Here is a 20,232-nt window from a genome sequence, read left to right as displayed (position 1 = left end):
CTGTGCTGATAATCAGCGCATTGATTATCAGCGCAGATCCATTAAGGATGCCCACCCAGGACCACCAGGGATGCCCACCCAGGACCACCAGGGATGCCCATCTACATCCTCTCTTTCCCAATCTGCTCATTAGTGAATACACAATATATACAATTACAACATTATTATATTGAACCATAATTAAAACTTCACTTATATCTGAATGTGTTAAATTCATATTGTTAATACTAAAAACTCCTTCTGAGACACACAGGAATTTTTTAGTGGGACTGTGACATTGCGGTGGACAAATTTGACACTGAGTGACACTTTTTGGGGACCAGTGACACCAATACAGTGATCAGTGCTATGTAAATGCACTGATTACTGTATAAATGGCACTGGCAGGGAAGGGATTAACACCAGGGGCGATCAAAGGGTAAAATGTTCCCTAGGGAGGTGTTTACAAACTGTGTGGGGCAGTGTCACACTGAAGGAAAAGAGAGATGTATATTTATTTATAATTATGTTTAGACCCCTTTCACACCAGGGCGTTTTGCAGGCACTATATCATTAGAAATAGCACCCGCAATCCGCCCTAAAAAAGCTGCACCATTGTCTGTAGTGTGATCCCCCGAGGGCTTTCACACTGGAGCGGTGCGCTGGCAGGACGTCAGGAAAAGTCCTGCCAGCAGCTTCTTTGGAGCGGTGAAGGAGCGGTGTGTTTACCGCTCCTCCACCGCTGCTCCCCATTGACGACGGTTTTCACCCTTTCCCGGCCGCTAGCAGGGGGTAAAAGCGTCCCGCTAGCGGCCGAAATGCGCAGCAAATCCGGCGGTAAAACGCCGCTAAAAATAGCGGCGTTTTGCCGCCGACGCTATGGGCGGTGTGGTGTGAAAGGGGTCTTAAAGAGGAAGCAAACCCTGATGGGTTCACTTCCTCTTTGATTCCCTGCAAAGGTAAAGCATAATGGACTACTATGCATCGCATCGCATCGCATCACATCGCATAGTAGTCCATTATGTGTCACTTACCTGACACAGGAGCCAGCGATGTCACCGATGTCCCCTTGTGTATGGAGTGTCCATCTTCTTGGTGGTTCTCACTGCTCCGGCGCTGTCATTCGACTGAGCCGCGATGACGTCACTCCCTTGCATGTGCACAGGAGCCGCCACTCGCGGCATATCACCGTTAACAGCAGTGCGCTCAATGCGCCTGCGCGCCGCTGTCTACGGCACATGCGCGTAGACAGCGGTGCCTGTCTTTTGGTAAATATTTCCTAAACCGCGTGCATGAAATCATGGACAGGTACGTGATTTTGCGCAGCCGGGACGCCCTGCCGCAGTAAATGTACGCCAGGCGGTCCAGAAGCAGTTAATATATATTGTCCGTGGTGGATCAGTGGAAACACTTGACAGTGCGAGTGGCCGTTTGGTGACTCGGTGATAACGCACTTGTTTTAATTTTGGGAGAAGTCGATTTCACATATTTTGTTTTTTAATAAGTGATCGCGCTGATTGTGTCCCATTATTGTAGCTGCCCTGTGCACAAAAAAGCATGAAAAAACACACACGGGCACAATGGGCAGATGATAATGGGGCCTAAGGCTGGAAATTTCCTCAGAAAAAGTGTCAGCCCTCCGTGGCTTATTCTCTGTCAGAGGACTACAGGTGGCTCAGTGGCTACTGCTATGGAGTCATTCCATGCTGGGACTTCCAGTACCTCAGTGAACCAGAAATATATTTTGTGTTGTCCTTCCACACAGCCATTCACACTTGTCCCTATTACAAGAAGTAGTTTACCTTTAGCCTCCATCTTATCTTCACCTCACACAATTCTCCTCACACTGATTTCACCTCACAGAAGGCCACGTCTCCGCCCCTCCGCTTAGCCACGCCCCCTTTGTATTGCCCTGCAGCGCAAGCAGTTTACTGAACTGAGGTAGCAAACAGTATTTGCCTCACATATTTGCCTCACATAACTCACCCAGCAACAAGACAGTTATTGGATGCTGGGGGTATATAAAGGCCTATAGTCAGAGCTTTCATACTGGCTTATTCTTTCCATTGGTATGCTCAACTAGGGTGCAGCCTAGCCAAAAAAAATGGAGCTTGCTGACAATGTAGTTAAAATGTATGTAAAGCCAATTCACATTTTGGAAAAGATATGGAGTAAAGCCTAGGAGAACAAAAAAAAAATACACCCTACAAGGCAAAGGCATACTGAGCTAGTATGCATAGCATACTAGCTCATTATGAATAACTTACCTGAGATCAAAGCCCCCGAAGTAACTCTCGTTCTCCTCCTCCGACGCCGCCATCTATCCCGGAGTGACTTCTGGGCATCGCGGCTCCGGCGCTGTGACTGGCCTGGAGCCGCAATGACATCATTCCCGCACATGCGAGCTGGTGCCGCCACTAACGGCATGATCGCCGTTCGAAGTGGCATGCGCATGCACCGTAGACATCGCTGCGGCTATTTCTGCAAATATCTCCTAAACCTTTTAGGTTTGGGAGATTTTTCTTGCACCTACAGGTAAGCCTTAATCTAGGCTTACCTGTAGGTTAACCACTTCAATACCGGGGGGCACTTAAACACCTTCCTGCCCAGACCAATTTTGAGCTTTCAGCGCTGTCGCACTTTGAATGACAATTGCGCGGTCATGCTACACTGTACCCAAATGAAATTTTTATCATTTTATTCCCACAAATAGAGCTTTCTTTTGGTGGTATTTGATCACCTCTACGGTTTTTATTTTTTGCGCTACAAATAAAAAAATACCGAAAATTTTGAAAAAAAATATGTTTTTTTTTTGTTTCAGTTTCAAAACTTTGTAAATAAGTACGTTTTCTCCTTCACTGATGGGCACTGATGGGGCTACACTGATGGGCACTGATAAGGCGGCACTGATGGGCACCAATGTGGCACCAATGAAGTGGCACTGATGAGGTGGCATTGATGGACACTGATATGTGGCACTGATAGGCGGCACTGATGGGCGACACGGACGGACACTGATAGGTGGCACAAATTGGCACTGATAGCTGGCACGGATTGGCATGGATGGGCGGCACAGATGGGCATGGATAGGCGGCACAGATGGGCATGGATAGGCGGCACAGATGGGCATGGGTGGGCATGGATAGGCGGCACAGGTGGGCACTCATAGGCGGCACAGGTGGGCACTCATAGGCGGCACAGGTGGGCACTCATAGGCGGCATTGGTGTTATACTATAGTAATGGATGCCAATCAGTGCCAAACAATAATGCATGCCAATCAGTGATGCCCATTGTGGGCACTGATTGGCATCCATTATGGGCACTGATTGGCATCCATTGTGCTGACTGGCATCCCTGGTGGTCTAGGGAGGATTGCCTTTTCCCTGGTGGTCTGGTGGCATCCCTGGTGGTCCAGTGTGGGCATCCTTGGGGGGGCTGTGCTGATAATCGATCAGCACAGACCCCCCCTGTCAGAGGAGCAGCCGATCGGCTCTCCTCTACTCGCGTCTGACAGACGCGAGTGAGGGAAAGCCGATCACCAGCTCTTCCCATTTACACTGTGATCAGCCGTGATTGAACACGGCTGATCACGTGGTAAAGAGTCTCCGTCGGAGACTCTTTACTGGGATCGTAGTTGCCGGGTGTCAGACCCACTTCCGGCGTAGATTCTACAGAAGGTACGCCCCTTTCCTGCAGAATCTACGCCCCTTTCCGAAAGTCCCCTGCTGCCTGCTGGGAAACACACGGATCCCAGAGACAGCGGGGACCATCCTTATTGCGCAGCGCGACTCCCGCATGCGCAGTAGGGAACCGGGAAATGAAGCCGAAAGGCTCCACTTCCTGATTCCCATACCCAAGATGGCGGCGGCAGCACCCGAGAGACGATCGAGAGATCGGCTTCGGGTGCCGACATCGCGGGCGCGCTGGGCGGGTAAGTGTCATTATTTTAAAAGTCAGCAGCTGCAGTATTTGTAGCTGCTGGCTTTCCCGGCGGACTCCCGCTTTAAGGATGGGAAGGATTTACCCTCTTAATGACCAGACCATTTTTTTGCGATACGGCACTAGGTCGTTTTAACTGACAATTGCGCGGTCGTGCGACATTGTACCCAAACAAAATTGATGTCCTTTCTTTCTCACAAATAGAGCTTTCTTTTGGTGGGATATTTGATCACCTCTGCAGTTTTTATTCTTCACGCAAAAAAAATAAAATTTTGAAAAAAAAAACATTATTGTTTACTTTTTGCTATAATAAATCCCCCCCCCCCCCCAAATAAATGTAAAAAAAATACATTTATTCATCAGTTTAGGCCAATATGTATTTCTACATATTTTCGGTAAAACAAAAAAAAAAAAAAAAACACAATAAGGGTATATTGATTGGTTTGTGCAAAAGTTATAGCATCTACAAAATAGGGAATAGATTTATGGCATTTTTATTACTGCGGAACTGCGACATTGCAGCGGACAGATCGGACACTTTTTTGGGACCAGTGACATTTATACAGCGATCAGCATTATAAAAATGCACTGCTTACTGTATAAATGGGACTGTCAGGGAAGGGGTTAACACCAGGGGCAATCAATTGGTTAAATGTGTTCCCTGGGAGGTGTTTCTAACTGGGGGGGGGGGTGACTGGGAGTACAGAGAGATCACGGTTCCTAATCACTAGATACAGACGGGTGTATGCACGCCCACTGTATCTATTACAGCTACAGCGAATAGAGCCGACCTGCCGTAGTATAACTGCGGCGGCTGGTCTGCAAATGTGGTTAATACAAAGATTGTTTAGACTTTATAACCACTTTAATTGTTAGGGTATACATTTTAAAGGGCGTCTACTATTCCTCTGCAGACCTTTGTAGCTAACTTATGGGTCTATTTAAAGTGATATTAAAGGCTTGTTATACTTACAAGCTCTGTGCAGCAATTTTTGCACAGAATAGCTCAGATCCTCCTCTTCTTGGGTCCCTCGCTCCTGGCCCCTTACTCCTGCCCCGGAGGAAGCCCCAAGCTTGCACTGGGGGCACCCATGCAGGCTAAACCCAAGCAGTGGCTGTGCGGGTCCATTCATACACAGAGATCTGACTCTGGCCTGCCACCTCTCTTACCTCATTAGCTCCCTGGCTGTGATTGACATCAGCAGGAGCCAATGTCTGCCGCTGCCATCTCCAATGAGGAGGGAGAGTCCCCGAAGAGCCAGGGCTCTCATGCAACATCGCGGATCATGATGGGGTTCAGGTAAATAATAGGGGGGGGGGGGGGCTGCTGCCCAGTTTTTTTTTTCCTTGTCAAAGTCTTAATTGGACACAAGCTGAAGTTAAAAGCTAATTGGCTACCATGCACGGTTGCACTAGATTTTGCACTCTCCAGATTTAGTAAATCACCCCCATAATTGTCTGTATTTAAACAAATTCATAGATTTAATATATAAATATTTGTTTATATGAATTATTTGATTCACATATGACTGTATGTCTTTATTGTATTTAAGCACACTTTATATCTTGGACCCGGGTCTCACCTGGTGGGTGAATGATATTCTTCTAAGGTGGATGTTGTAGTTGTGTTTCTATAATCTTATGAATAATACAGCATACATATTGTAATGATTTTTTTTTTTTTTTATTAGTGTTTAATATACAAGAATTGTAAAATAAAGAATCTCTGCAAAGTGATTTAAATTACATTATACTGAAGTACATAAGCATTCACCCTCTTCCAGTCAGTATTAAAAATAGGCAAAGTAATAACAGTAGTAAGTCTGTGTGGATAGGTCTAGTTTTGCACATCTGCACACAATATTTCTCAATTTGGCCATTTCATGACATGAACTCTATGTCTGGGATCACTGAGAGCGATTTACTAAAATTGCTGCGCACAGAATCTGGTGCAGCTATGCATCGTAAACCAATTGGCTTCTATTGCTTTTTTTTTTTTTTTTTGTAAAATCTTAATTAAAAACAAGCGAAAGTGAGAAGCTGATTGGTTACTATGCACAGCCACACCAGATTCTGTGTGCAGCAGTTTTAGTAAATGTCCCTCATTGTCTTGCTGAAAGACAAATCTTCTGGCTAGGCCCTGTCAGGTTTTCGACTAGGGCAGTTATTCCTCTCTCATAGGTCTGTGCTGACTTGTTGCAGCAGGGAGTTGTTAAAGTGGAATTGGAGGATAAATTATTTTCACTCTTCTCCGGTCACGTGGTCTCCTCTGTGCCAGCCAGCGCTGGTTACACCTGCAGCAGTGATGTCATTTATAGGCTATGACCCATCGATTGTTGGTGCTCCTTCCTTTCCCCTGCAGTGGTGCTCGCCAACACAGGGGAGCGGGATCACATAACCGAACTGGAGCTGCCTGAAAGCAGGCAAGTATACACATTTTTCTTACACAGGTTAGTAAGCATAGGTGTTAGGAAGGGGGAGAGTTTTCAGAGTAGTTAGGTTATCCTTGAATTCCATTTTAACTACTCAAGTTTACCGCATAGTTAAACAAAATGGTTAAACCATTAGGAGGGCCAGTCTTTGTGTTTTTGATTAATCCAGGAAGAGTCTCAACCACAGCAGGGCTTTTAAGTCATCTCAGGTTCACACAGAAATCTCAGGAACCCAACACCAGAGCGTGGCCCTTAGTCCGGGATTGGGTCCCAAGGCGGTCTCTTTTATTGGTCACTGTTCACACTGATAGGGGCTTTAAAGAGACTTCTTTACAAAATTGAACAACAAAGAAGAACCCTTGGTCCGTCACGGGTCCCATAGTGGTCTCCTGGTGTCCATGGGCGACTCCTCACACTTGCAGGGTTTGAAGACTCATTTCCTAAAATGAACCGAGCAGAGCCCTTAGTCCAGCGTGGGCCCTATAGCATTCCCTTGGATTTTTTTTATGGGTCGCTTTTCACACTGTTATGGTTTTGAACATTCTTTTGCAAAAATGAACACCGAAGCAGAGCCTTTAGTCCGGCATGGGTCCCATAGTGGTCTCCTGGTGTTCATGGGTGGCTTCTCACACTGGTAGGGCTTTGGAGACTCCTTTCCTCACCAGGCTTCCACAAAGTCCACTGATATACCGTCTACCCGCGGCTCCGCCTGGGAGCATCCCCAGCAGCAGGGCGGCTCCGGTGATGATCTGCGCGCCAGCCCCCAGCACAGTGAGAGAAGTACTGCGGATCCCCAGTGCGGAATACAGCGTCCCGCCAAGTGCCACCAGATATAGCAGGAGCCACGGATCGAGCTCTCGCAGCAGCCGACTGGGGCCCCGCAGGAGGGCCGCAGCGCACAGGCCCAGGAGGGACCCCATGGACCATAGCATGGCGAATTTGCGGGCGCGGAGCAGCAGCAGAGGCACATACAGACCAGACAGGGCGAAACACAATGCAGCCATTCCTGCGCACATTACAGCTCCAATCAGCCTCTGAGACCCTGACATCCCTGGCAGCAGAGGGTCTGGATCCACAGGAGTCCATGACCAGGACAAGCCAGTGCTGGGAGGGGAGAGCCAGGCCTTCCACCCGCCTTCTGAGCGCTCCCCAGAGGATGAAGGCGCCGAGGGAGCGCTGCCACTATTTCCAGCTTTGTTTTGAGCCACGTACTCCTGCAACTGTCTACCAAGGTCCGCCATAGCGGCGACACTTCCGCCTTTGTCTCTGTGTAAATAAAGATTGTCGAAAACATCCGGGCCACTGTACATAGTGGTCGCCACTAGAGGTCTGTGTCTGTTATGCTCGCGGCCATTTTGTTGGAGACTAAACAAAGTACTGGTGCGTGGTGGCCGGATTTGTCCGTCTGACTGTTCCCGGACAGGTTTAGAAAGCAGGAGGTGAGTGTTCCGTGCATGATAAGGACTGCTACAGTTCTGCCCAGGAACCCAATTTATGGAAATCCTGGCCTTCAGCAACTAGGGAGCCTCTGGGGCCCTATGATCATTTCCTCTGTGTGACTCAGATCTCAGCAGCATTAAAGTGGCTGTAAACCCTTACAACACACTTTGACCTACAGGAAAGCCTAGATTAAGACTTGCCTGTAGGTCCAAGAAATATCTCCTAAACCTATACGGTTTAGGAGATATTTGCCGAAAGACAGGCACCGCTGTCTACGGCGCGCAGGCGCACTGAGCGTGGCACCGTCAACGACGAAGATGCCGTGCGTGTTGGCTCCCATGCGCGGGAGTGACGTCATCGCGGCTTCGCCGAATGACAGCGGCAGAGCAGCGAGACCCCACCGAGAAGATGGATGCGCCGGACTACAGGGGACAGCGGTGACATCGCTGGCTCCTGTGTCAGGTAAGTGACACATAATGGACTACTATGCGATGCGATGCGATGCATAGTAGTCCATTATGCTTTACCTTTGCAGGGAATGAAAGAGGAAGTAAACTCATCAGGGTTTACTTCCTCTTTAAGACAAACCAGGATGCACAGTGTCCTGGAGTCCATAGCCAGCTTTGGATAGAGTGGGTGAAGGTTTAACGTTTCTGTCAGGTGTTTATGCAATGTCTCTTCTGCAAAAAAAATGCCCCTACCTGCCCCCTTGATGTCTTCCCTGACATGTGAACTGAGCTGTGCATGCGAAGCTCAGCTTACACCGCCAACCCGATCTCTGTGTGCCAGAACGACTGCCTTCTGCGCATGCGCTGGAGTCACATCTCTTTGCACCAGCCAATGAAGATGGCTGAAGGCCAGCACCAAGAAGAGATGAGAAACGTCGACGGAAACTTAAAGTGGTGTTGCCACCAAAAAAAAAAAATTGCTGAAAATTCATAAAAAAAAAAAAATTGGATTTTTTTTTAACTCACCTCTAAATGCCTGTTGCTAGGGGGTCCCTCGTAGTCTGCCTTCTTCAATGCCTGGGCTGGTGACATCACTTCCCCTTGCACCGCACAGTTATCTGGGACCTGTCACGTGACCCAGATGACTGTGCGGCGTATCACGGCGCCGGCGCCGCTCGTGCATGCGCAGTGTATGCCCGGCTGTGAAGCCACAACCGGGTGCCCGCAGTAAGAATGCCTGTGCTGAGAGCGGAGCGGGGACCAAGGGGGGCTTTGTCCCCCCGCATCGCTGGACCCTGGGACAGGTAAGTGTCCGATTATTAAAAGTCAGCAGCTGCGGGGCGTGGCCTGGACGGCGATGGAGTAGGTCGCAAGTGAGTTGCGCTCCGCTCCCGGTATATCCTGTACGCTTATCCTGCCCTCAGCGACTGCCTTTTTAGCACGGAGAATTGGCGGATAGGGGTCCGGTCATCCTTCCAGACATGTCTCCGTCAAAGAAGCACAGCTCGGCGGCGGCTTCCTTGGAGAAATTCCGTAGGCAGGATAGAGAGCCGGCCCAAGATGGCGCTTCCTCGCCTCCCGCAACCCCTCCGGCGGCAAACGACACGGACAAGGTGCTTGAAGCTATATCTGCCTGCCAATCTTCCCTTACAACCAAGATTGAGGAGATCAAAGTCGACATCTCTCTCATGCGGCAGGACATGTCCAAGATCAGGGATCGTGTGAAGGAGGCCGAGGACAGGCTTGGTCGGGTGGAAGACGAGCTACATCCGCTCCAGCAATCCCACGAGGAGGTGAGGCGCCAACTCCATCTTCTAGCTCAAAAGCAAGATGATCTAGAAAACAGGGCGCGCAGGTCGAACGTTCGGTTTATCGGCCTGCCGGAGGGAGCAGAGGGCCACGATCCGTCTACTTTTCTAGAGACTCTTTTGACCAACACCTACGGTCGGGAAGCATTTTCTAATACCTTCGTTGTGGAACGAGCGCATCGCATGCCAGCGAGGCGCCCGCCGGAAGGCGCACCACCACGTACGTTTATCGCCAAACTGCTCAACTTTCGGGACAGAGATGCGATTCTGCGTCTTAGCAGGGAGAAGGGCAACATTCCGTTTCAAGCAGGCCATGTTATGGCGTTTCCAGACTTCTCTGCAGAAGTGCAAAAACAGCGCGCCCGCTTCATGGAAGTTAAGAAGAGGCTGAGAATCCAACATTTGAAATATGCTATGATGTACCCAGCGCGGCTGCGAGTTCTGGGCGAAGACCGAGCTCATTTCTTTGATGACCCGGCGCAGGCGATGGACTGGTTGGAAAGGAGGGAGGCTGATAGGAACCGCCGGGTGCAGTGACTGGCCCGGTCCCCCTAATTTGGGATGTTGTCCTAGAGTTTCACCTCCCCGATATACTTACCTATCACCGGTGAAGAGGTACTTATCTTGGAATGGCCTACCTATTACCGAACATCATACTGATGATGACTGCTACCACTGTGGGCCTTCCCCAAGGCGGCCCGTGCCTGTTTTGTTCCCATTAGACTGTTGCGAGGGCAGTAGATGACCTGCACCTATTCTGGAGTGCCCTGCCGGACTGCTTACGGCCTTTGCTTCTCCTCATTCTACCTGAAATGGACTTGAAACTTTTTACAGCGTGGCCCCGAGTTTTCCTCGGGCTGCCCTTTACCGTGGGTATTCCGTGCTGGGACGTGTGCCCCCCTCTTTCTTCCCTTCTTTTTCCTCTCCTCTTCTCTTTTCCTCCTCTTTTTTTGCTCTGTTTCTGATCGCCTTACCTCAGTTCTTCTGTCTTCTCTGTTATTGACCCCAATATTGATTTGCCTATTCCACATGTGTCGCTGATGGGATCACCCCTTTGTTTTTGTTGGCACCGGGGGCGGAGGCTGTGACCCTTGTTTTACGGCTTAGCCCGATGGGCTACTCTATGCGCCTTATGCAGCGAGTAGTCGCCCCCTGTGTAGTTAAACGCCCGACCTATCCCCGTGTGGCTGTGTGCAGTCCGAGCAGTGGAGGGAGGTTCTGCTGGCTGCATTCGCTACGGGGGATGAGGGCGAAGGTTTGGATGTTTGGGGACGTGTGCTCCAGTTCAGTTGGAAGGACTGAGAGCTGGGTGGGGGGTGGGGGGGTGGTTTGGGGGTTTGGGTTCATGTTATTTTCTTGGTTGTTGTTTTTTGGGGTTATGGTACAAAGGGAAATACTTCAATGTCTGATGATGAGATGGTGGGTGGGAAAATCGAGAGTTATGCTGGGCTCTGCACTGGGGGTCAGTCCGCCTAGCGAGTTGTATCATTTAAACGCCACTAGTAAATGGCCCCAGTTAAATTTTTGACGTGGAATGTCCGTGGGATTAGAGATAAGTTAAAGCGTACGGCAGTCTTTGCATGCCTCAAATCCTACAGAGCAGACATTATGGTGCTGGTGGAAACGCATGTAACGGGCCAGCTACAGCTGGCGCTTCGGAGGCCGTGGGTTGGCTGGACTTACCACGCTACCCACACTCCATATTCCAGAGGAGTTTCCTTATTAATAGCCAAGACAGTGCCCTTTCACCTCCTTGATTTGCGGACTGATCCCCAGGGCAGGTTTATATTTCTTAATTGCACTATTCAGGGCAGGAGGTTTCTGATTCTGGCAGTATACATACCGCCCCCATACTCGGCTGCTGTCGTGTCTGAGGGCATGTCATATATGGCCCGATACCCTGATACCCCGGCCATCTGGCTAGGGGACTTCAACCTTGCCCTTGACCCAAGCATAGATAGACTTCGGGGTGGCTCTGCCCCTGCGATCCATATGGGGTCTAGGCTGAGTCGCACCCTTCGGGAATTTGCATTGACAGATGTGTGGCGCTATAGAAACCCCACATCCCGGGTATACTCCTGTTTTTCGGCTACGCACTCTACTATGTCCCGCATAGACTATATTTTGACGTCAAATGTCCTACTCCCTCAGCTGGAGGATGCAGGGTTTCATGCGCGGTCCCTCTCAGATCACGCCCCCTGTTGGGCTACCCTGTCTCTGATGCAACAACTGGGGCCTAGGGGCTGGCGCCTGAATCCCTTCTGGCTGAAAGCGCTGGAGGAGAGAGACGACCTGTCTGGGGAATGGAGTAATTTTTTTGCAGCTAATAGGGGGACGGCTACGGGTGGACATGTTTGGGAGGCTTTTAAACTGCATGCACGGTCCTTGTTGATCAGGCGGATAAATAGATTAAAATGTTCCTCTAAACTGATCCTCCGCCAGGCGGAGGAGCAGTTGGAGGTTATCACCCGGGAGTTTACGTCACATCCCACTGAGGCGAATGCCTCGGCCCTCAGGCTTCAGACCCGTGTTCTTGACCAACTACACTTTGAGCAGGCTAAACGCAAGCATTTTTTTACACGGCAGCGGATTTTTGAACAAGGTGAGAGAGCGGGTAGGCTTTTGGCTTACCTCGCCCATCAGGATGCGAGGCCACCTGTAGTGGTGTCGCTGATGGATGGGAGCGGCGCTCTTGTGTCTGAACCGGGAGCGGTGACCGAGATGTTCCGGTCTTACTTTGCTGACCTCTACGCCTCTCGTGTGGGGGTCACGGCTCAGGAGACCCAAACTTTTCTACGAGATGTTCCTTTCCCTCAATTATCGGTAGCTCAGATAGCTGATCTGGAGGCTCCGATCTCACTAGACGAGGTAGTGGTGGCGTTATCTTCCCTGGCAGCGGCCAAGGCTCCGGGACACGACGGTCTACCGCTGGATTTTTACGCGACATACTCCGACGTTCTGGCCCCTGAGCTGCTAAATTTATATAATTACTTATTTGAGTCCACTTCCCTTCCGGAAACGCTGCGCCAAGCGACGATTATAGTCATTCCAAAACCGGGCAAAGACCCACATTGCCTAGATTCATTTCGTCCGATTTCCCTGTTACAGGTGGACATAAAGATCTTAGCCAAGATCCTGGCATCCCGATTGTGCTCCCACGTTTTGTCCCTTATCCACCCGGATCAGACCGGTTTCATGCCTGGCAAAAATACGGCCATGAATATTCGTAGACTCCACATGAATTTACAAGCCACGCACGACAATGGTGGTACCAGGGCCGTGGTGGCGTTGGACGCGGCCAAGGCGTTTGATTCGGTGGAGTGGGGATATCTGTGGGAGTGCCTTCGGCGCTTTGGATTTGGGCCTAAGTTTCTGCAATGGGTCCAGATATTATATTTTTCCCCGGAGGCGCGCGTGGCGGTGAATGGTTGCCTGTCCGAGCCCTTTCCTCTGGGGCGCGGGACCAGACAGGGGTGTCCCTTGTCGCCGCTCCTGTACGCCCTAGCAGTAGAACCACTGGCTATCTCCCTTAGGTCCAGCGTCCAAGTTGGGGGTCTTAGAGCAGGGCCCCTAACGGAAACGGTAAGCATGTACGCGGACGACATGCTTCTGTACCTTGCGGATGAGGGACCCTCCCTGAGAGCGGCCCTGGGTATTATTGAAGAGTTCGGTAGGCACTCGGGCCTCACTATAAATTGGGCAAAATCATTGATTCTTCCCATTGACCTCTCTCCGCCGGAGAGGGACACTTTGTCCCTTCCGCTGCGTAGAGTGGCCACTATTCAGTATCTGGGGGTTCAGATCACCAGGGATCCCTCCGATTATATAACCCTTAATATAGAACCACTGATCTTATATTTAAAATCCAAAACTCAATCTTGGGCTAGGCTCCCTCTAGGTGTCATGGGACGGATAAATTTAATCAAGATGATCCTCCTCCCCAAATTCCTCTACAAACTCTGGCAGGCCCCTACCCTTATCCCCCTTAAATATTTTAAAACTATAGACACAATTCTAAATTCTTTTATCTGGGGCTCTGGTAGACATAAATTAGCCTGGAATACTCTTAAAAACCCTACGGATATGGGAGGAGCTGCGCTCCCCGACTTTCGTGCCTACTACGTAGCTGCTCAGCTCTCCCACTTTTTTCACCTCCACAAGATGGACGCTTCCAGATACCAGTCGCTACTCTGTGGGGGGTCTTCTGGTAGCGCCCATTCCCCCCTGCAGGTCTTGTTTAGGGGGAGAGAGTCTAATGAGAGGAGGAGGAAATCTGCTCCATTACTGCTACAGCACAGGCGGATCTGGGGTATCGCACAAAAGATGCTGGGAGCGGACTGGATACACTCACATACACCCCTATGGTACAACTCCCAATTGAAGGAGCTCAGGGGGCTGCCGGGAGCGGACCTCTGGGCCTCCCGGGGAGTGATGTACCTATACCAGGTCGTCTCCCCACGAGGGGTGCGTGGTTTCCAGGCGCTGCAAAGAGAGTTTGAGCTCCCCGCCTATATGCTATTTCGTTATGCACAATTATCCCATGCCCTTCGGGCTCAATTCGGGGAGGGATTCCCGGATCCACAGGAATTATCGGTAGTGGGTGTTATAGTGGGAGAGGAGCCCACAAAATTAATTTCGACCCTATACAACTCCCTTAGAAGAAGATCGGTAGCTGCAATTACGGAGAATACGAGATACCGATGGGAGGAGGATGTGGGCCCGATTTCGGGGGAGGAGTGGGAGGAGATCATGACTACAGTTAAGAGAGTGTCCCCTAGGGTGCCAGATAGGTTAACTCAATTATATATCCTCCATAAGTCATATCTTACGCCGGCCCGGATCTGTAGATACAGGCCCTCCCTGGGGCCGGGGTGTCCGCGATGTGGGAGCCTCCCGTGCTCCTTTTACCATCTACTGTGGTCCTGCCCCGATATTCAGGCCTTCTGGTTACAGGTGGTACGGTTTCTGCACGATCAAATGGGCTCCCCCCTTCTGATGGATCCTAAGGCTTGTTTGTTAGGCCTGGAGCTGGGCGCCCCGGAGGCACCCTCCGATGCGACCTTTACCCAAGAAACATTGTTCAGTGCGAGGAAACTGATTGCCAGGTTGTGGATGCGGCCTGAGACTCCGACATTCGGGGCATGGGTGGCTGAGGTTAACTCTAATTTACCGCTGAAAAAAGTTATCTACACACACAGGGGGTGCCCTGGCAAATTTAATAAGATTTGGGATCGCTGGCTTAATGACCCGGATACTTGTGGGAGCTGAGTCCATGTCAGGGTTGGGTTTGATTAGATCTTATGTGCTATCATGTTTCACCTTCTGCTATTTAGTTCAATGAACTTTGCAACTCCAATATTGATGTCTGTATATCTGACTTTGTTTATATAGCTATGCTCTGGATATCTTGTTGTGCTAATACGGCATTTAGATGTTTTTTGCTGTTGACCGCTGAATGTACCATTGATTGGTTGTTTATTCTTTCCTTTTTCTTTCCCTGTAACCTGTACCATTGCCCAATAAACTTGTTTTTTCAAAAAAAAAAAAAGTCAGCAGCTGCAGTATTTGTAGCTGCTGACTTTTAAAAAATTTTTATTTTTTTTAAGGGGCCCCCCACTTTAAGTTTACTTTTCTTTAGTTCCACTTTAAAACCAATCTCCAGGAAAATAAAAAAATCCTCCCTGGCTGTGCCTTCACTGCAAGAGTTAAAGCGGAGGTCCACCCTAAAATGGACCTCCGCTCATCGGAATCCCCCCCCCCTCCGGCGCCACAATCGGCACCTTTCAGGGGGGAGGGGGGTGCAATTACCTGGATAATCCAGGTAACTGCACCCACTTCCGGGCTAGCGCTCTGCGGAACGAGCGTAGGTTACGCCTCCGTTCCGCAAGCGCCCGCCCCCTTCAGCAAGTGCCCCGCTGCCTGCTGGGAAACACACAGCTCCCAGAGGCAGCGGGGACCGTCCGGATTGCGCCGCGCGGCTCGCGCATGCGCAGTAGGGAACCGGGAAATGAAGCCGAAAGGCTCCATTTCCTGATTCCCATACCCAAGATGGCGGCGGGACCCGGCAGCCGAGCGAGCGATCGGCTTCGGGTGCCGACATCGCGGGCGCGCTGGACAGGTAAGTGTCACTATTTAAAAGTCAGCAGCTGCAGTATTTGTAGCTGCTGGCTTTTAAAAAAAAAAAAAAAAAACGCGGAGTCCCGGTGGACTCCCGCTTTAAATTATTATAGCTAGGGTAGCAAAAAAACAAAAAAACAAAAAAAAACGTTTTGATTACCTGCTCCCCCACTACCGCAGACTGCCTCCCGCTTTTCTACCAGAAAAAGTACTTTTAGTTACCTGATCCCCCCGGCAGCCATCACTCTGCTCTTCTTCCCTACACTCCGCCAGCTTGTGGACTGTACCTCAGAGTCATCAAGTCCCATACAAAGCGAGAGGCCCTGCATTGTCTTCCATGACACCAGAAGACGTGCAACTGCTGGAGCACGGGGGAGGAGAAGCTGGAGGCTTAAATGGGTTGTAAAGCTTCATTTTTTATTTTCTAAATAGGTTCCTTTAAGCTAGTGCATTGTTGGTTCACTTACCTTTTCCTTTGATTTCCCTTCTAAATGTTTTTTTTCTTTGTCTGAATTTCTCACTTCCTGTTTCTCCTCAGTAAACTTCACACCATCATCCGAGCGGTGTTTAGTCAGCCAGACCAAGCTTACTGAGGAGGAACAGGAAGTGAGAAATTCAAACAAAGTAAACAAAGAAAAAAAAACATTTAGAAGGGAAATCGAAGGAAAAGGTAAGTGAACCAACAATGCACTAGCTTAAAGGAACCTATTTAGAAAATAAAAAACAAACCTTTACAACCCCTTTAAAGTGGGAGGCAGCCTGCGGTAGTGGGGAACGGGTAATCCAAAAAGTTTTTTTTAGGGATGCACCGAATGGGTTTTTTGGTGCCGAAACCGATACCGAAAATGAAAAATACACTAGGCCGAAAACCGAAACCGATACCGAAACAGCACCGATACCCAAAATGACTGTTTTTAAAAAATATTTTTATACAGGAGGTGGTCAGAGACTGGGGACATGGTACAGTAGGTGGTCAGAGACTGGGGACATGGTTCAGGAGATGGTCAGAGACTGGGGACATGGTACAGGAGGTGGTCAGAGACTGGCGACATGGTTCAGGAGGTGGTCAGAGACTGGGGACATGGTTCAGGAGGTGGTCAGAGACTGGGGACATGGTTCAGGAGATGGTCAGAGACTGGCGACATGGTTCAGGAGGTGGTCAGAGACTGGGGACATGGTTCAGGAGGTGGTCAGAGACTGGGGACATGGTTCAGGAGGTGGTCAGAGACTGGGGACATGGTTCAGGAGGTGGTCAGAGACTGGGGACATGGTTCAGGAGGTGGTCAGAGACTGGCGACATGGTTCAGGAGGTGGTCAGAGACTGGCGACATGGTTCAGGAGGTGGTCAGAGACTGGCGACATGGTTCAGGAGGTGGTCAGAGACTGGGGACATGGTTCAGGAGGTGGTCAGAGACTGGCGACATGGTTCAGGAGGTGGTCAGAGACTGGCGACATGGTTCAGGAGGTGGTCAGAGACTGGCGACATGGTACAGGAGGTGGTCAGAGACTGGCGACATGGTACAGGAGGGGGTCAGAGACTGGCGACATGGTACAGGAGGTGGTCAGAGACTGGCGACATGGTACAGGAGATGGTCAGAGACTGGCGACATGGTTCAGGAGGTGGTCAGAGACTGGCGACATGGTTCAGGAGGTGGTCAGAGACTGGCGACATGGTTCAGGAGGTGGTCAGAGACTGGCGACATGGTACAGGAGGTGGTCAGAGACTGGCGACATGGTACAGGAGGTGGTCAGAGACTGGCGACATGGTACAGGAGGTGGTCAGAGACTGGCGACATGGTACAGGAGGTGGTCAGAGACTGGCGACATGGTACAGGAGGTGGTCAGAGACTGGCGACATGGTACAGGAGGTGGTCAGAGACTGGCGACATGGTACAGGAGGTGGTCAGAGACTGGCGACATGGTACAGGAGGTGGTCAGAGACTGGCGACATGGTACAGGAGGTGGTCAGAGACTGGCGACATGGTACAGGAGGTGGTCAGAGACTGGCGACATGGTACAGGAGGTGGTCAGAGACTGGCGACATGGTACAGGAGGTGGTCAGAGACTGGCGACATGGTACAGGAGGTGGTCAGAGACTGGCGACATGGTACAGGAGATGGTCAGAGACTGGCGACATGGTTCAGGAGGTGGTCAGAGACTGGCGACATGGTTCAGGAGGTGGTCAGAGACTGGCGACATGGTACAGGAGGTGGTCAGAGACTGGCGACATGGTACAGGAGGTGGTCAGAGACTGGCGACATGGTACAGGAGGTGGTCAGAGACTGGCGACATGGTACAGGAGGTGGTCAGAGACTGGCGACATGGTACAGGAGGTGGTCAGAGACTGGCGACATGGTACAGGAGGTGGTCAGAGACTGGCGACATGATAAAAGAAATAAGTGTGGTGTCCCCTCGTGCAGCCAGTGATGCAGCAAAGAGAGAGGAGTGCCGCCTCTGCCGTCTGGTTCAATAGAGCGCCGGGAATATCACAGCTTTAATTTCAATAGCTGTGTGTTCCCCCGTCGCGCGCCGTGGCATACAGCCCCTCCCCCTTGTCCGGGGAACTGTGATAGACAGATCCCCCGTCCAATCTGGACGGGTGATCTGTCTATCAAAGTTCCCCGAACAAGAGGGAGGGGCTGTATGCGACGGCGCGCGACGGGGGAACACACAGCTATTGAAATTAAAGCTGTGATGTTCCCGGTGTTCTGCCTAATAGAGTCCGCCCATCAAATGGTGTCCGCTCCGTACTGCGCATGCGCAGTACGGAGCAGACGAAGCTTCGGAAAATCTCCGAAGCTGAACGGCGCCTGCGCCGTGAGTGGAGGTGGTAGCCCCACCATCCAAGCGGACATAGGGTTGTGAATTTTAGAGGGCCCCTCGCGGGCGAGCTTCGCTCGCCATGCTTCGGGCTCGGCCTCGCTGCGCTCGGCTCTTTTTTATTCTAACTCTATGTCCACTTGGATAGTGGGGATGGAACCTGGACTCACGGCGCAGGTGCCGTTCATCCTCGGCAATTTTCGGAATATGTGTTCCTGTGCACTGCGCATGCGCAGTACGCAGCGGACACTATCCGATGGAGGACGCTATTTGACAAGACACCTGCGCTCTATTGAACCAGACGGCGGAGGCGGCTCTCCTGCGCTATACACCTCCCGTGATGGGCGGCACCAGGGGCGGGGGCGGTGCTCCGCCCAGGCCCCGCCCCATTTTCGGCTCAATTATCGGCCGTTTTTCCTTTCGGCAAATTGCCGAAAGGGCCATTTTCGGCCGATATGTTTCGGCGGCCGAAATTTCGGTGCATCTCTAGTTTTTTTTGTTTTTATATTGCTATCCTAGCCATAAGTATTTAATCACTGCAGTGGGGGGTTAATCCCTCTGCAAAGAAAGGATTTTTGTTTTCCTGGAGCTCAGATTATTTAAATGTGCCTTAAAGCAGAATTAACCCCTCTTATCTTTTACAGCCAAGGAAGCTGCTATCGTCGCCTCTATTTGATCTGCAGATTCCATGGTCCCGCCATTGTCCTGCATATGTGATCCATTGTGACACCAGCCATTCGATGGCCTGACCATTTGGTTGAGAGCTAAGATAAGCGCACTAATTACTATAACCGTTATCTTTCAATGCGTGCCTTGAAAGTAAGGGCTCTTTCACATGGGCGGACCCTGCCTGCTCAGTGCGGGGTCTGTCCACTAATCCCTGCTGAGCAGGCTGATGACAGGTCCGTGTCTGCTCCAATTATGCAGAGCCGACACAGGTCACTTCCCTCTGTGGGCGGTCAGATGTAAATGGGCCGCCTGTCTGTTTACATCCGACTGTCATTAGATCCGCCAGATGGATGGGAAACGGATCCCCCCATCCGCCTGTTTTTAGCAGTACGGGTCAGATGTCGGCGGATGTAAACGGACACCTGTTTGTTTACATCCACCGCTCCATAGAGAGCAATGGATGGTCCGATTGGATCTACCTTAAAAAAAAAAAAACCTGACAGGCGGACCTGGTCGGTCCCCACTTTGTGAAAGGGTCCTAACGGGAGGGACCAGTGTTGTAGTGGTGGGGGACTGCAGTGAAACAATGTTGCAGTGGGGGATCATAGCAATGGTGAGGATCAACTAGTTGTGAAATGGACAGGGTGACTGACTGTCTTTTATTCGGTCAAGAACAATATTTTCATGAAGTTTGTATGCTCTTTCTGAGCTTTCTCCCACAGAGCTAAAGTGCACACCTCCTTGTGTGTTTTTTTTTTTTTGCATCATTTTCTCTTTAGAATTCCTAATGGGGCGATCATCAAAAGACAAGCGGGATATTTATTATCGCTTAGCAAAAGAGGAAGGCTGGAGAGCGCGAAGTGCATTCAAACTGCTTCAGCTGGATGAGGAATACCAACTCTTTCAAGGTATTGTGTTGTTAGAGCTTTTATGTGGTACTGCACTGTGTTGAGCTCCTCACACATTCAGGTTTCTTTTTTTTCGGCCCACTAAACGGCATGGATGAAGGAATGTCCACTGACTGCTACTGTATTCAGGCAGCCACAGCTTTCTGGAGTCTCTGTTCGGCCAGGAGAGGT

General features: G+C 50.5%; 3 protein-coding genes across 3 annotated transcripts in view; 1 reads left to right on the top strand and 2 right to left on the bottom strand.

The window, feature by feature from the left end:
* Nucleotides 1-2,299, bottom strand: part of LOC143986492 (synaptonemal complex central element protein 1-like) — a 63,969-nt gene extending 61,670 nt beyond the window's left edge. The window contains exons 1-2 of the mRNA XM_077484833.1: nt 2,247-2,299; nt 2,132-2,157 (exon numbers count right to left, since the gene is read on the bottom strand). Of these exons, the coding sequence (XP_077340959.1) occupies nt 2,132-2,157; nt 2,247-2,299 (79 nt within the window). The remainder of the gene's footprint in view (nt 1-2,131; nt 2,158-2,246) is intronic.
* Nucleotides 2,300-5,581: 3,282 nt separating this feature from the next.
* SFT2D3 (SFT2 domain containing 3) lies at nt 5,582-7,637 on the bottom strand. Its single transcript, XM_077484859.1, has one exon. It carries the CDS (start codon nt 7,590-7,592, stop codon nt 6,978-6,980), a length of 615 nt encoding a protein of 204 aa, XP_077340985.1. The 5' UTR covers nt 7,593-7,637; the 3' UTR covers nt 5,582-6,977.
* FTSJ1 (FtsJ RNA 2'-O-methyltransferase 1) overlaps nt 7,638-20,232 on the top strand; it is a 31,373-nt gene continuing 18,778 nt past the window's right edge. The window contains exons 1-2 of the mRNA XM_077484857.1: nt 7,638-7,790; nt 19,933-20,061. Coding sequence (XP_077340983.1) covers nt 19,941-20,061 — 121 coding nt within the window. The 5' untranslated portion in view covers nt 7,638-7,790; nt 19,933-19,940. The remainder of the gene's footprint in view (nt 7,791-19,932; nt 20,062-20,232) is intronic.

Source organism: Lithobates pipiens, unplaced genomic scaffold (genome assembly GCF_037356315.1).
Source record: "Lithobates pipiens isolate NorthernLeopardFrog02 unplaced genomic scaffold, aLitPip1_a1.2 Scaffold_166, whole genome shotgun sequence".
Classification (NCBI taxonomy): Eukaryota; Metazoa; Chordata; class Amphibia; order Anura; family Ranidae; genus Lithobates; species Lithobates pipiens.
This window is presented reverse-complemented; position numbering and strand designations above follow the sequence as displayed.

What these genes read in the sequence shown, in the direction of transcription:
- SFT2D3 (XM_077484859.1), bottom strand. Translation starts at nt 7,592, where the DNA reads ATGGCGGACCTTGGTAGACAGTTGCAGGAGTACGTGGCTCAAAACAAA.